Genomic DNA, 14,532 nt, shown 5'->3' with positions numbered 1-14,532 from the left:
TTGTTTGGACAGAAATAGCAAGAATAGAACTGTTTTCCTTTTATCATCATCCTTTTAGCCTCACCTCCTAACATCCTACTCTGTCATCTCCTCTCTTGTTTTCCTCCTTTTTATTTTCCTCAGTCCCACTTTGACCCTCAAAAATCCTCCACTCTTTTCCCCCTCTCTCGCTCTCTCTCTCCCTCTCTGTTTGCCTGAACTCTCTCTTTCCCTGTTCTCTCTCTCCTCTCTCTCCTTCTCTCCCTTTCTCCTTGTTTCCCTGTACTCACTCTCTCTCTCCTCTCTCTTTTCCCTGTACTCTCCCTCCCTTCCCTCCCTCTCTTCTCTCTCTCTGTCTCTCTCTGTTTCCCTGTACACTCTCTCACTCTCAATGTCTCTCTCTCTCGCCCTCTCTCTCTCTCGCTCCCTCTCTCTCCCTGTACTGTCTTTCGCCAGGTAGTGGTAGCGTGTTATTAGTAAGGCAGCCAATGTGCCCGTTGGTGTGTGTTTGTGAGAGATAAGCACAGGTAGCGAGTTACATAAGCTTGCGTTGATTACTGTTGGGGTGAGCGAGTGGGAGAGAGAATGAGATGAAGAAAAGAAAAGCGAGAGGGAAAGAGAGGGGGGACAGAGAGAGGACAAGGGAGTAGAGGAGAGAGATTTAGAAAGAGTGACTGCTGTACCTTAGTTAGTACATTGTGTTCCTCTGCTGCTGTATGGCTTGTGGGTTGATGAGTAGCCGGGGCTTCCGGGGCTGTCTGAAAGGACAGTCATTAGGTTAGACTCCATAGACTGCCAGCTTATAGGTTTGCCTTTGTATGCAATGTTGAAAAAGGAGGGGAAAAAAATCAACCCAGCTCACCATGTTTATACGGCATTACAAAGCGGTCATAAAAAAAACTGTGTGCCTGATATTGACTTTATTGTTAGTAATCGGTTGAGGAAACGAGAGAAACTGAACAAACATATCCTGGAAAAGAAATCGAATCAGAGACACTGACGTGACCAATACCACGCTTCTCTGTCCTCCAGTTGTAATATGCAGATTACACAGATGGTATTCATTTACAAAACATGCGGGGGGAAAAAAACTATTTTCATTGTGGTAATGGAAAGGACAAGGCAGAAATGTGTGTTAGACCAGATTCCATCAGTGTCAAACAACCAACATAAGAAACTCCTGTCAAATTCGAGTGCATTCACTACTGATGGATTTAGCTGGTTGAGGTCAGAGAACAAGACAGCTGTACATGCAATATTTCCGTTTTTTATTTTTAATAAATTTGCAAAAATTTCTACAAAACCTTTTTCTCTTTGTCATTATGGGGTATTGTATGTAGATTGATGAGAAAAAAAAGGAATTTAATCCAATATGGAATAAGGCTGTAACATAACAAAATGTGGGAAAGTGAAGGGGTGTGAACACTTTCCGGATGCACTGTATACTCACACAACACATTGCAGCCACTGCATCACAATATCACAATTAGTCATGGGCGATCACAAATGGTCATAGACATCGCTTCCTCTCTCTTCATACTTCATTCTTAATGGCACCTCTTCAAGTCACCACTTAAGTATGCGTGTGTGTTGGTGTGCATGTGTGTGTGCACACACTGCCCTCATCTGTATGCCAAGCATTTGTCTAGAGGTCCTCCAGCCAGTAACAGCTTAAGAGCAGCTCAAGGCCAGACAACTGAGAGGATTAGAGGACAACTCCTCTCCTCTCCTCTCCTCTCCTCACCTCTCCTCTCCTTGCCTCTCCTCCCCCCCCCTCCTCTCCTCTCCTCTCCTCTCTTTGCCTTTCCTCCCCTCTCCTCCCCTCTCCTCTCCTCTCCTCTCCTCTCCGGTCAGATCAGATCCCTTGTTTTCTCCTTTCTCTCTTCCCTCACATCAGTTCCTTGGTATTCTGGGGTTTTTTTTCTCCATTTCTTTCACCTCTACTCTCTTCTCCTGTCCTCTGGTATCCTTTGTTCCCCCCACTCGGGATTCCTTTTCATGTCTCCCTTCTTCGCTCCAATCCCCACATTTGCTGACTGGTGATGGCGCGCTCCACATACACCACCAGGGAGGGCTTTAACTAAAGATATGATTTTACATTGCTAAGTTGACTTTTTCACATGGTGAAAAGCATGCAGTGATACATCACAGTCAAACATGCTAACCATACACATTGTAACTCTGTAATAGCGTGAGATATGCCTAACCATACACATTGTAACTATGTAATAGCGTGAGATATGCCTAACCATACACATTGTAACTATGTAATAGCGTGAGATATGCCTCTCTGTGTGTGCCTGTAACTGAAACTTACAGGTTAGAGACATGGGCGTGTGACCAAAACACTGCCAGCTTCACTGCCCTGAACAAATCTGTGAGGAGGAATTGAACAAGTAAAGCGCTCCCTTTACTTCCTTAATTTAAGCAAGGCTTTTTAACCTCAGGCGCTCCATTGGCATCCTGCATTGAAAGACTTTGCTTGTACTTGGTAGTTTCTTGACATAAGGAACTAAATGAATGAAAGCAGAGCATTCATTAAAAATAGATGTATGTGCTCAGTCGATCTTCCCTAGGCATTTCTTTTATTGTTTTTTGTTTTTTTAACACATTTCATGTACAATCCCAGTTTTTGTCCAGAGACCAAAGAACAGCCCTGACTCCCATGTTAGCCATGCATAGCACATGCACAACACATGCATAGCCATGCATAACACATGCCTAGCACATGCTTGCACATGCATAGCACATGCAACAGGAAGAAACCTTGCAGTGTGAAAAACCTAGTTGTTGCTCTTGTCCCTGTGTATATTCCATCCAAATTGTTATTCCTGTGCCTTTGACAAGCTAATTAAAATGTACAGGTACAGGGCTGGCAGGAGAAGAGGTAAGGGAGGGGAACTCGTGAAAGGCTGTCAGTGGCAAGTGAGACATAAAGGCAAAATGAGAATAGAACTGAATATTTTAGGTTGGAGCATAGTGAATGAGATTATCCAACAGACGTTGGGGAGATGTAATGAGAATGTTTGTTTAAGTAAAAGGTTTGTGGTCGCTGTTCTGTATACATTCCGGGTAACATGTGCAATGTTTTCATTTGTGAATATGGTATAGTGGAAAACAGGCTTTTGCATATTTCTCCTATATTTAAACAAATGTTTCCTATTTGTTCTGTGTTTAAAAGTATTATATTTCTCCCCGTATTTCTCAGCTTCCTTTTTCTACTTTTTATGTCCTTTTACATCCTGTTATGTCTCAAATAAGTAGCCCACCAAGCCAAATTCCTCGTATATGTTCCTATAGCATATTCTTATACGCAGACTTTCGGAGCTAATAAAAGCTGATTCTGACTCTAATTTTGAAGACAGTGAGACATGGTTTTTACATTTGGACCAAGCTGCAAAATCATATCTTCTCGCCCTGATTGTATCTCACTGTGAGTTGATATGTACTCCCAGCCCCTAAATACGTATGAAAGAAAATGTTGCCATTATCGATTTCAAGTTACAGTAACCTTCAACATTTCACTTTAGCCTGAAAAGTGCAAAATCTTGTTTAACATCTGTACCAAGAAGAGAAGGGGTGGAAAAGGTGTGGTGTGTGTGTGTGGGGGGGGGGGCTTCTCTAAGCAAGAATTCAGGAAATTCTAAGCCCTAAGACAGGTCAACAACAAGTTGTAAATGAGAGAGAGAGAGACAGAGAGAGAGAACCAGAGGCAGAGAGGATGTGTAAAAGATTTTCTAAGCATGAGTAACACACTGCACACAAACGCTGAAGCTCAAAATTCCCTCCATCTCATCCTCTCCCTGAAATTCACTTACACACACAAACGCACACACATGCCAGTGCATATATGCATACACACATACACACACACACACACACAAACACACACACACACAATATTATGTAAATAGTCTCTTCAGCAGAGTGCTGCTGTCACTGAGTGAGCATCCTCTGAGCCATCGAGGCAGCCTCATTAAAACACAGCATAGCATCCATTAATAGATACTAGCTTGTGTGTGCATACACACACACACACACACACACACACACACACACACACACACACATAGACAGCATTCACAGACACCAACAAAGGACCTACTGGGGTGTGCGTCTCTCTAAATGCTCCTCACAGGTCACAGTCAAAAACTATCTCCTAGGAAACAACTGGAATGTCATTGGGAACAATGCAGGGTGAGGGAGTCTGCTTTAGAGTGGCTGAAGCCAGAGAGCAGGAACATGTGGCTGGAGAGGAAGAACTGGTCAAATGCCAAACACAGCCATATAGACAGCATACCACTAGTGTGTGTGTGTGTGTATGTGTGTGTGTGTGTGTGTGTTTGTCTCTATCTTTCTCTCTCTCTCTCTCTCCCTCTCTCTCTGTACTGTCTTCCAGTGTGAATGTCTGAAGTGGTATGACTCTATACACTGTAAGATAAGGTTTAGGTTTTTTTCCACATTTCCAAACCATGTGAAATAAAAGTGGGCCTGGTCGTGTTTGTGATCTGCTGGCCCCACAGGTGGCTCGCGGGGTGTGGGCTTCATCCGCTTTGATAAGAGGATAGAGGCAGAAGAGGCCATCAAGGGCTTGAATGGACAGAAGCCGTCTGGTGCAGCTGAGCCCATTACAGTCAAGTTCGCCAACAATCCCAGCCAGAAGACAAGCCAAGCCCTTCTGTCACAGCTGTACCAGTCCCCCAACCGCCGGTACCCAGGCCCCCTCCACCACCAGGCCCAGAGGTTCAGGTGAGTAGCTGGGACTGGGATGGCGAGCCACAGGTGAGGAGGTGTTTGACAGACGGGTGGGACAGAGGCGGGGCCTGAAGATGAGGTAGTCATAGTGTGGGCTATTTTCGTCTGGGTGAAAATACTGTGGAAGTTGTGGCTTATGCAGGATTTCCCACATTTGGGCCGTGGACTGAAACTGGATTCCTTTGACGTAAAACTGTGGTTCCCATTACACTTCCCAAAGAAACTAAAATTACTTGAGTAATCTCTGAGCATTTACTTTTAATGACAAGGACTGCCTTTAAAGACTGCTTGACATGCAGCTAGCTAGTGGCTGCCCTCCCAGGTAAATAATGAATTGTATTTGTCTTACTGGTCTGCCCTCGATATTAACAGAATTAAAAACTGTATTAAACTTACTATCTTACCCTAATCTGTAGGACAATAAGGAACAATTGTTTTTCTGTGTTGAAAAGAGTTAAGTTTCAGAAAAGTTCAGTCCCCTGTCCATAAGGTTGGGAATCGTTATAATGTACGGTGGGTGGGAAGAATATAGCGTAAGGACAGGCTGCCATAAAAAGTGTGTGTACTTTGGGTTGTGGTCCATGCAGCACTGGATTTTATGGCCCAATTTCTAATGACTTCTAGACATCTGGAGATCACTGAAAGTTTCATCCGAGTAGGGATGGGTACCGAAACCCGGTAAGAAATGAGCACCGGTGCTAAATTATTAAAGACTGTAGTATTGATAAGCTCTGACGTTAACGGTTCTGCTATTGGTATTGGAGAACTTAAGAAAATAAATGTCCAATTTATTTAGGCTAAATGAACGTTATCTTGCTCCTTTTATCTCACCAACTCCATTTCTAATTTGCAATAAGATTAAGACATTCGTCTATGATGCATTTTCGCTATCCCCAATCCAGAAGAGAGATCTCTCTCAGAGCCTGTCGTATGTGTGAGCTGAGGGGTGAGGCCAGCTCTCTCTACCTCTCTCTCTCTCTCAGTTGCACACACACACACACACACACACACACACACACACACACACACACACACACACACACACACACACACACAGAGCCTGCTCTTAGTGACAATGGCGGAGAGAGAACTAAACAGTCAAAAGTCTGGTTATACTTCACTAGAGTCAATGCTGACAATGCTCGTTGCCACAAGTGCAACAAGTCTTTTGCATGTAAGGGTGGAAACACAAGCAATCTTTCAAAACATCTAGTGAAAGCGCATCAAATACAGGAGGGGAAATGCCGTTTTTGACGGCCTAGCTCGTAGTTCATCTCTCGCTGCCCCATCCACCTCAGGTATGTAATGTATGCTAGCAGTCTAGAGCCCACACGGAGTTAACTAAATTATACAAACATGGCTAATGATTAAATGTAATGCTCTCTGGGTGTCCGGGTAGCGTAGCGGTCTATTACATTGCCTACGAAAACAGGGATCGCTGTTTGAATCCCTGTGTTACCTCTGGCTTGGTCGGGCATCCCTACAGACACAATTGGCTGTGGCTGTGTCTGCGGGTGGGAAGCCGGATGTGGGTATGTGTCCTCGTCGCTGCACTAGCACCTCTGGTCGGTTGGGGTGCCTGTTCGGGGGGAGGGGGAACTAGGGGGAATAGGGTGATCCTCCCACGCATTACGTCTCCCTGGCAAAACTCCTCACTGGCAGGTGAAAAGAAGCGGCTGGCGACTCCACATGTATCGGAGGAGGCATGTGGTGGTCTGCAGCCCTCCCCGGATTGGCAGAGGGGGTGGAGCATCGACCGGGACAGCTTGGAAGAGTGGGGTAATTGGCCAGGTACAATTGGAGAGAAAAAAGGGGGGGGGGGAATCCAGTTTTCGACGGCCTAGCTCGTGGTTCATCTCTTGCTGCCCCATCCAACTCAGGTATGTTATGTATGCTAGCAGTCTAGTGTACGGAGTTAACTAAATTATACAAACATGGTTAGTGATTAAAAGTAACGCTCTGTCCAGACATGAGAAAATAAAGCAATGTTAATTCTGTTCTTAATTTGTTTCTCTTAAAAAATAACAAAAAGAACCAATAAGAGTACCATTAAAGTCCCGGATCGATAAGCAGTATGGGTAAGAGTAGTAGTACCATTAAAATCTTAGTGATACCCATCCGTACATCTGATCTAAAGCAGCAATAGGGGCCTAGACATAAAAATTGATGTGAATGTGATTTGTGGTTGTTTCATGATCAATGTTTTACATTCCGTTCAAACAATCCCTGCCATAGAATACAGTGCAGCACTTCCTATTTCTTTGGTATCCAGAAACAACAAACAGGATTAGAGATGTCAAGGGGGTTTTATTGTCTAATTGAAACCCCTGTAATGTGGCTCATCAGTCGTAAACATGATAGCTATTACTGTCGGTCCATTTGAATATGAGTTGCATTCAATTGAGGAAGCAATTATGTTTCAAACACCTGGCCTGATTTGTAAAACATTTGCACCAAATGCAGTTTACAAATTGTTCAGACAGGAGATGGGGCGCCTACACAAAGGAAGTCTTAGTCAAGCCAATAGATCTGCATCAACAATGCGAAGCAGCTTCTCCCCTTCAAACAATCCCTTTCACGCAGGGCGTTGACTCCCCTGTTTTAAACAAGAGGTGTAAGCTCTCCGCTTGGTGCAGATGTTGGTAAATCAGGTCCTGTGAATGTCATCAGAAATCAGAAGAGACTGTGGGGTTCTGTCGTTCACGACTACGTACTTCCCTTCATCTCATCTCCCTGCCATCATACCCATACTGTCCAGAGGGCTCACTCTCATGTCTGTAAAAAACCTACTCCATTACAGAAGTCAGGAGACTTTTTTTGGGAGGAAATAACAAAACAGGTGCACTTGATTTAGCTTGTCTTATTCCTGTTCTATAAAAGCCCCAAACCCAAATTTATTTAGCAATGTAAATTCTAATCATACTCATGAAGACTTTGGCTCATGCAGGAAAAATCAACACTTTGCAACTTTGAAGGATCGTTGTAACTCCAAATCCAAGTCTGTCTTGTTTCAGTGCTTATAAGCTTTACCAGTTCAACTGTTCACATAGCAGACTCTAAATGCATGTGCTGACAAATACCATGTCAGTCTTAGTATTCAAACCGTGAGAATGTCTTGAATTTGTATTGGTATAGCTTTTTACCCAGGTTACCTAAATACCACACTAATCCATCACTTTACATATCTGACATTATATATATATATATATATATATATATATATATATATATATACATATACATACATACACACACACACACACACACACCTATGGACATTTCTTTCTGTGACTCACTCACAAACAATCCTTCCCAGTTCTGCTTTTTCTACTTTCCACGATGCCAGGAGAGTGTTTAAACTTACTTCCTTTATTTTCATGCTTTCTCCCATGAACAAAACAACAGTCAGGGCAGGGTCAGCTGTTGCCCCAATCTGAGCCAACTAGAATATATATCACATCGTGAGGCTGTCTATGCGCGTACCCCCCCCCCCCACACACACACAGCACTAAGCCAGTCATGCTGTTTACTCCCCCATCAAAGTCAGGGCTCGGAAGATATTTCTCGTCTGCAGCGTCCTCCCCGGTGTGACACCTGAGCGATGTAGCGGGGCTGTGTGTCTGTGATACGCCAAGCCAATTTACAGGCTCCACAGGAATCCTGTCGCTCCTCATCACAACCCACAACCATAGGACCTTCCTTCAGCCCTGCATACACACACACACACACACACACACACACACACACACACACACACACGTTTCTACAGATGGGCTCAATGTGTACATTGTTTTTAACTAAAGCGTTTGGCGGCGATGCCACAAAAAGCCCGTCCTCTGGTGTTCTGAGGCAAAGTAATGCTCGTTCCCACCTCCTGTATTTACTCCTGGAGGAGAGGGAATAATGCTTAAAGGCTGGGATTAACTAGGGATGAAGTATCTCCTCCTCTGGATTATGATAGTTAATTAGAACTAAAATTTACTTTAAAACTAGTTGTGAAAAATTGTAGCCAAAAATTAAATAAAAACTGTAATCAAATAAAAAAGAGGTGGGAAAAAAACAAACCAAACTAGAAGTGCCTCTTAACCCATTTGAAGAAAGTCAGTAATTAAATGTGAAGGATCCTCAACCCTTTTGGTATTGGTAGGGTTGCTACACTGAAGGACGAGGCCAGCTGCAATTTCCAAAACAGCAGTTAGAATACATAACAGCTAAAACTGAAAGTTTGTTTGTTTTGTTTATTTCGAATGTTTAAATTTTTTTCTAAAATGTATAATAAAAGAAAACAAACGAGAAAAAAAATCAAAACAAGCAAGCAATATCATCATCAAACATTTGTTTTAAATCTCGGCAGTTCAAAAAGGAGTAGGCAGAAGTTAAAAAAAATCCAAAAAGTTCATAAAAATATGAACACAAACCAACCAAATGTCATCAGAAAGTAAACTGAGAGGAGTGAAATGTAGATCAGAATGAAAAGGCTTCACCACTGGACCATATAACATGTACTACCACAATAAAAGTGAAGTTCAGAAATATACACATCAGGGGCGTCCGGGTGGCGTAGCAGTCTATTTATTCCATTACCTACCAACACGGGGATCGCCAGTTCGAATCCCGGGTTACCCACGGCTTGGCCGGGCGTCCCTACAGACACAACTGGCCGTGTCTGCGGGTGGGAAGCCTGATGTGGGTATGTGTCCTGGTCGCTGCACTAGTGTCTCCTCTGGTTGGTCGGTGCGCCTGTTCAGGGGGCAGGGGGAACTGGAGGGAATAGCGTGATCCTCCCACGTGCTACGTCCCCTGGGCGAAACTCCTCACTGTCAGGTGAAAAGAAGTGGCTGGCGACTCCATATGTATCAGAGGAGGCATGTGGTGGTCTGCAGCTCTCCCTGGATCGGCAAAAGGGGTGGAGCAGCGACCAGGACGGCTCGGAAGAGTGGGGTAATTGGCTGGGTACAATTGGGGAGAAAAAGGGGGGGAGGGGGTTAAAAAAAAAAGAAACATACACATCAGAACATGATTTCATTCACAGATTTTAAATCTGAAGTGTCCTATCTACGTCCTCCAGGGCCTGTAGCATGTCTATGTGATGAGGTACTGTGCTCCTGTCTGGCCCTTCTCTCACACAGTAAACATCATTTAGTCAAGCACAATACACCAAGCCCTGGATCTCAGCTTGCTTCCCAGCCTCTGTTCTTAGCTAATGGCACTAATTAGCAATATTACTAATTAGCAATAATAGCCTTATTATATCTAGGGCAGGAGCCAATTTTAATTCTACAGATTTTTGTTGCAAAAAGACAAAAACCTGTGCTCTCCCATTAACAGGCATTTAGAGACAGAACAAAAGCCCTATTGTTTATGTCAAGCTTGGAGAGGCTGTGTGTGTGTGTGTGTGTGTGTGTGTGTGTGTGTGTGTGTGTGTGTGTGTGTGTGTGTGTGTGTGTGTGTGTGTGTGTGTGTGTGTGTGAATTCGCATGCATGTGTGCGTGTGAACGTGCGTGTGTGTGTGTATGTGTGTGGTGCAGGTTATTGTGTATTGGCCCAGCGGTTTGCGGACCAGCAGATGTCTGTTTGCTCCCTAGGCCTCCTGCGCCTGTCCTCTGAGCCTCCTCTCCAATTGACTCATTTACCCACAAAGCAGCCTGCTCCTTCCCCTCTCTCATAATGGGCTAATTAGAGCCATAATGAGTCAGTATGTCCTTTTCCCCCACTTTTTGCTTTGTTTCATGAGCAATCTTTGTGTTGTGTTTATTACACCTGTGTGTGTATATAATAACTGTTGGCATCCAGCAAACAAATAATGTAAGCCCGGCTGAAAACCAGCTCCTCAGTGCTCGACGTTATTAGTTTCTGGGTGAAACTGAGTTTTGCCTTTGTGGTGTATTGATGGTGTGTTTTTGTAAAAGCAATAAAATTGATTAAGACTATTCGGAAATAAAAATTACTAAATGTATCATCAGCCAAGGCTGTCAAATGTAAGCCAGTGCTAAAAAAGTCCTAAATGATATTTTGGTGAAGCATATGTCCAACAAACAAAAATGCCTATAAAATGCAAAGTATCTCAATAAGGTGAAAAGATTGATAGGGTTAAGTCTTCCAGCTATAAATGTAAAATTACATGAGAAGCTGTGTTTTCCAAAATCCCCATTATTTCATTTCCCTTTCAAGTGCAAGCGAATAACCTCAATAAATGTGTTCTTAATTATGCTACAATAAAGCTAAACTGTCTGTTTTTAGTAATTGAAAAAATAACACACTTTCATTGCATCATGGGGGATTTAAATACTTTGGTTGCAATATGCAGTTTTATAGAGGGAGACTAAAAAGATCCAAACATACTGGTTAAAAGACAGAATAAAAAAACAGACCACCGCACATCCCGGCCGCCGTCAGAGAGTTTGTGGTGTTTTGCACTGTGAGCTGCGGTTGCTCAGTAAGCTGTGGCCCCGGTCCATCAGGTCACAGGAGTTAATAAGTCTGATACTGACCAGAGCCCAGTCACACCAGAAGGTCATCCAGTCACAAGACCTAAGAGTTCACACAGCACAGCAGTTTAGCCCACACACATACACACACACACACATGTGCAAACACAAAGACACACACACACACTCACAGGCACACACTGACTCACTATATTCAGCTCATACATGTGTACGAAAACATGCACAAATACTTGCACATAAACTCCGTCTCTCATTCACATGTACAGATATGCACACATGCATAACGCACAGATGCAGGCACAAAGACACTCTCTTACACACACACACACACACACACACACACACACACACACATATACACAGAGTCATATTGTTTTTTTGTTTTGTTTTTTAACCCAGCATGCAAACCACACACAATGACACATAGAAACATATGTAGCCGCAGGCAGACATACACACTCACACTTACACAAGCACGCACACAAACACACAGACACAAGCTGTCTGCAGTCTCTCCTGACCAGCTGTGATGGCTGTAGCTCAGGGGCAGAAATTATTATGGAACTAGGACGTTTCCCAAATACTAATCCTTTTCATTGTACCGACAACCAACTGTCTAACACCCAGTCATTCCACCTGACCTGTTAGCACTTAACCAGTTGACCCGGGCCGCTAAGACAGACGTTCCCAATTTCATGGCCAGTTTGGTGTTCAGTTGTGTTTTTGTTGGTCCACATCCCAGAGAGCACACAACTCATCATCCTCTCTCTTGCTCACCATAATTCAAATGCCAAACCATTACACTGACAGAACTCTCCAACACTTCCTGTCATCTCAGTTGCAATCTCAACGTTTCTTATTGTTTCTTTTAAACAACATTAATTGACGATTGCAGTCATTTGAGAGAGCCCTAAATGTTCTTTTACCTCCATCCTCCAAATGACAATCTTTTGAAAAGCATGAATTGAAGGGATGCCTACATGCATTTTTCTCTGCATGTAAAAAACAATGGCAATAATTTGCCATTGCTTAGCACTGTGGCTAGCCTTGCATTCTAGGTATAGTCAAGTGCCATGCCATGCTATAGCACAATGACAGTTAGTGCTGTGACTGTAATACTGAGCTTTAGCCAGTTCATAACTGGAGCACTGCATCTTACAGTAGCCTAAAGTCATCTGATGATGACGGTTTTCTTTAACATACAGTAACAGTCTGGCGTTAACTAGCATTGCTACGTTCCAGTATGTTTGGCCTGTGGTACAGCGCAGTGGCTAACCTAGCAGTTGACTACTGCGTGAAGGGTACTGTAGATTTGAGAACTGATGACAGCGAAAAGTATCACCTGGTGGGGCTCCTCAGTGTAATGGGCCATCTATGGATGGGTTTGTTTGTTTCTTGAGTGAGTAAGACCATGCAGTTCCTACAGGGGCCTAGCATTAGTTCCATTGAGTGAGTCGACCATCTGCCCACCATTAACCCCAGAACCCTCCTTCTCTTTGCAGGCTGGACAATTTGCTTAATATGGCCTATGGCGTAAAGAGGTAATTAAAAACTTCAACCAATGCCAGATGTCCATGTTGACTCAATGATTTTTCAACATATCTTTTTTTCTATATTTTTCCTTCCGTTTTAAGTTTTCCCGTTTTTTGAAGTCACTTTGCATTTTACAATTAATTCAAGGCTGACTGCTTATTTTGGTTCCTTGATTTTTTTTAATTTTTTTTTTTGAAAACTTAACAAACACCATAAGGTGTTAAAAAAAACAGAGAACAATGAGTTTTTATTTTCAGTGGAGATGAATTTGCTTTGTGTTGATCGTGGCGAGTGCTGATAGTGTTTGGGTTGTGTTGGACTGTTTCTGTGTATTGAATGGTATTTGTTGTGAACTGTACTGCTCTTGATTTCTAGGTGTGATCCCCCCCCCCCCCCTATTGGATTCAGGTTCTCCTGTCCTACCTCTACAGCCTCTGTAGCGTTATCTTAATTTGGGAACAGTCCTTAATTAAGAGCAAGGTTTGAATCAGTCTCCCACTGATTCATAAAGCTTTCCTAATCTGTTATATACGTTATATACACTATTCCATACAACTACTATAAACATCTATCATTAAATGTAGCATAGCTTGGTTTGATGAGCTCAAAATTATTTTGTATGATCACGAGAATTTGTATTCCTTGAAAAAGAAGATCAAATGCTATAACTTGTTTTGATTATGCTAATTTTGAGCAGTAAGTGGTTTGAGAGGACAAGAGGCTGGATGAACCTGGATCCCTGCTGGAAACAGGAATTGCTGTTTCACTGCAGATAGCCTAAACTTTTCTCAGCACCCCTCCGCCATGGTTTTCCTTTCACCATCTTTCATTTTGCTTTCCTGCTACCATACGTGTTACATAACCCTGAATGGCAGCCTCTGTGATGATAGATGTTTCTTGTGCACACTGTGGCATCTTGCATGTTGCAGGCACAAGAAGGGAAGTTTAGGCTGAGAGAAAGGCTCCTCCAAAAGTGATGATCAGCAGTTTTGTTAGAGCCAGGGATTTGGATTCTGCTTACAGCATGGCGTTGAGGATGATGCATCGTGGATTTTATAGTTTTAACCCTCATCACCTTCTTCAGTGTCCAGTTGAATACAAACTACAGTGTAACTACACCCAAATGACTACGGAGTAGCAGCTATCCTCTTCGTCTTTACATAATCACTTTCTGAAGAAGGAATGTTTGTGTATGTGATACAGTCCTGCTGAATGTAGACGATGCCAAAAACAAAATACAATGATTCAAGGGTGTCAATTAGGAGGCATAGCTGGATAAGGAGAAAGATATTGAGGTAGAAATGGTCGGCTATAGAAAGGATAGAATAGCTGGTCAGCGACACTGTTGCTATGCAACCCCTGGTCTCTCCTGTAACATTGGCTTGTGCTTGGTCCCACTCTGATGGATTCACTCACATGCATGTGCACACTCACACATACTTAAAGATACACACACACACACACACACACACACACACACACACACACACACACACACACACACACAGGTACATTTACCATCATGCCCACTGTGGTTCTGTTAGTCAGGCTCTAGCTCTCAACCTAACACTCACTCCAGCTTTTGCATGCAAATAACCATCAGGTTGTTGTAGAGCCCAGCAGGAGGGGTCTGGACACAGCTGAGCATGCTAGACGAGGCCTTGAGGCCACCAGACTTGTTAAGATTCCACCTGCTACATGCTGGAGAAAATACTAAATCAACAGGACAGAGAAGTCATGTCAAGATTTAAGAGAAGTAATTGCATTTGTAGCTGAGAAAGATGATGCACTGACAAAAGAAAAACAAAATAAGTAT

General features: G+C 43.2%; 1 protein-coding gene across 6 annotated transcripts in view; it reads left to right on the top strand.

Moving 5' to 3' along the window:
• elavl4 (ELAV like neuron-specific RNA binding protein 4) overlaps nucleotides 1-14,532 on the top strand; it is a 111,669-nt gene that overhangs the window by 94,828 nt on the left and 2,309 nt on the right. For 3 of the 6 annotated variants that reach the window (XM_056275984.1, XM_056275986.1, XM_056275987.1), the window contains 2 exons: nucleotides 4,503-4,728; nucleotides 12,686-12,724. In XM_056275984.1, the coding sequence (XP_056131959.1) occupies nucleotides 4,503-4,728; nucleotides 12,686-12,724 (265 nt within the window). Of the gene's footprint in view, nucleotides 1-4,490; nucleotides 4,729-12,685; nucleotides 12,725-14,390; nucleotides 14,418-14,532 lie in introns of all 6 variants that reach the window. The other 3 variants (XM_056275985.1, XM_056275982.1, XM_056275988.1) reach the window with 3 other exon arrangements.

Source organism: Lampris incognitus, chromosome 3 (genome assembly GCF_029633865.1).
Source record: "Lampris incognitus isolate fLamInc1 chromosome 3, fLamInc1.hap2, whole genome shotgun sequence".
Lineage (NCBI taxonomy): Eukaryota > Metazoa > Chordata > Actinopteri > Lampriformes > Lampridae > Lampris > Lampris incognitus.
Note: the sequence above shows the minus strand (reverse complement) of the source record. Positions and strands in the feature narration are given on the sequence as shown.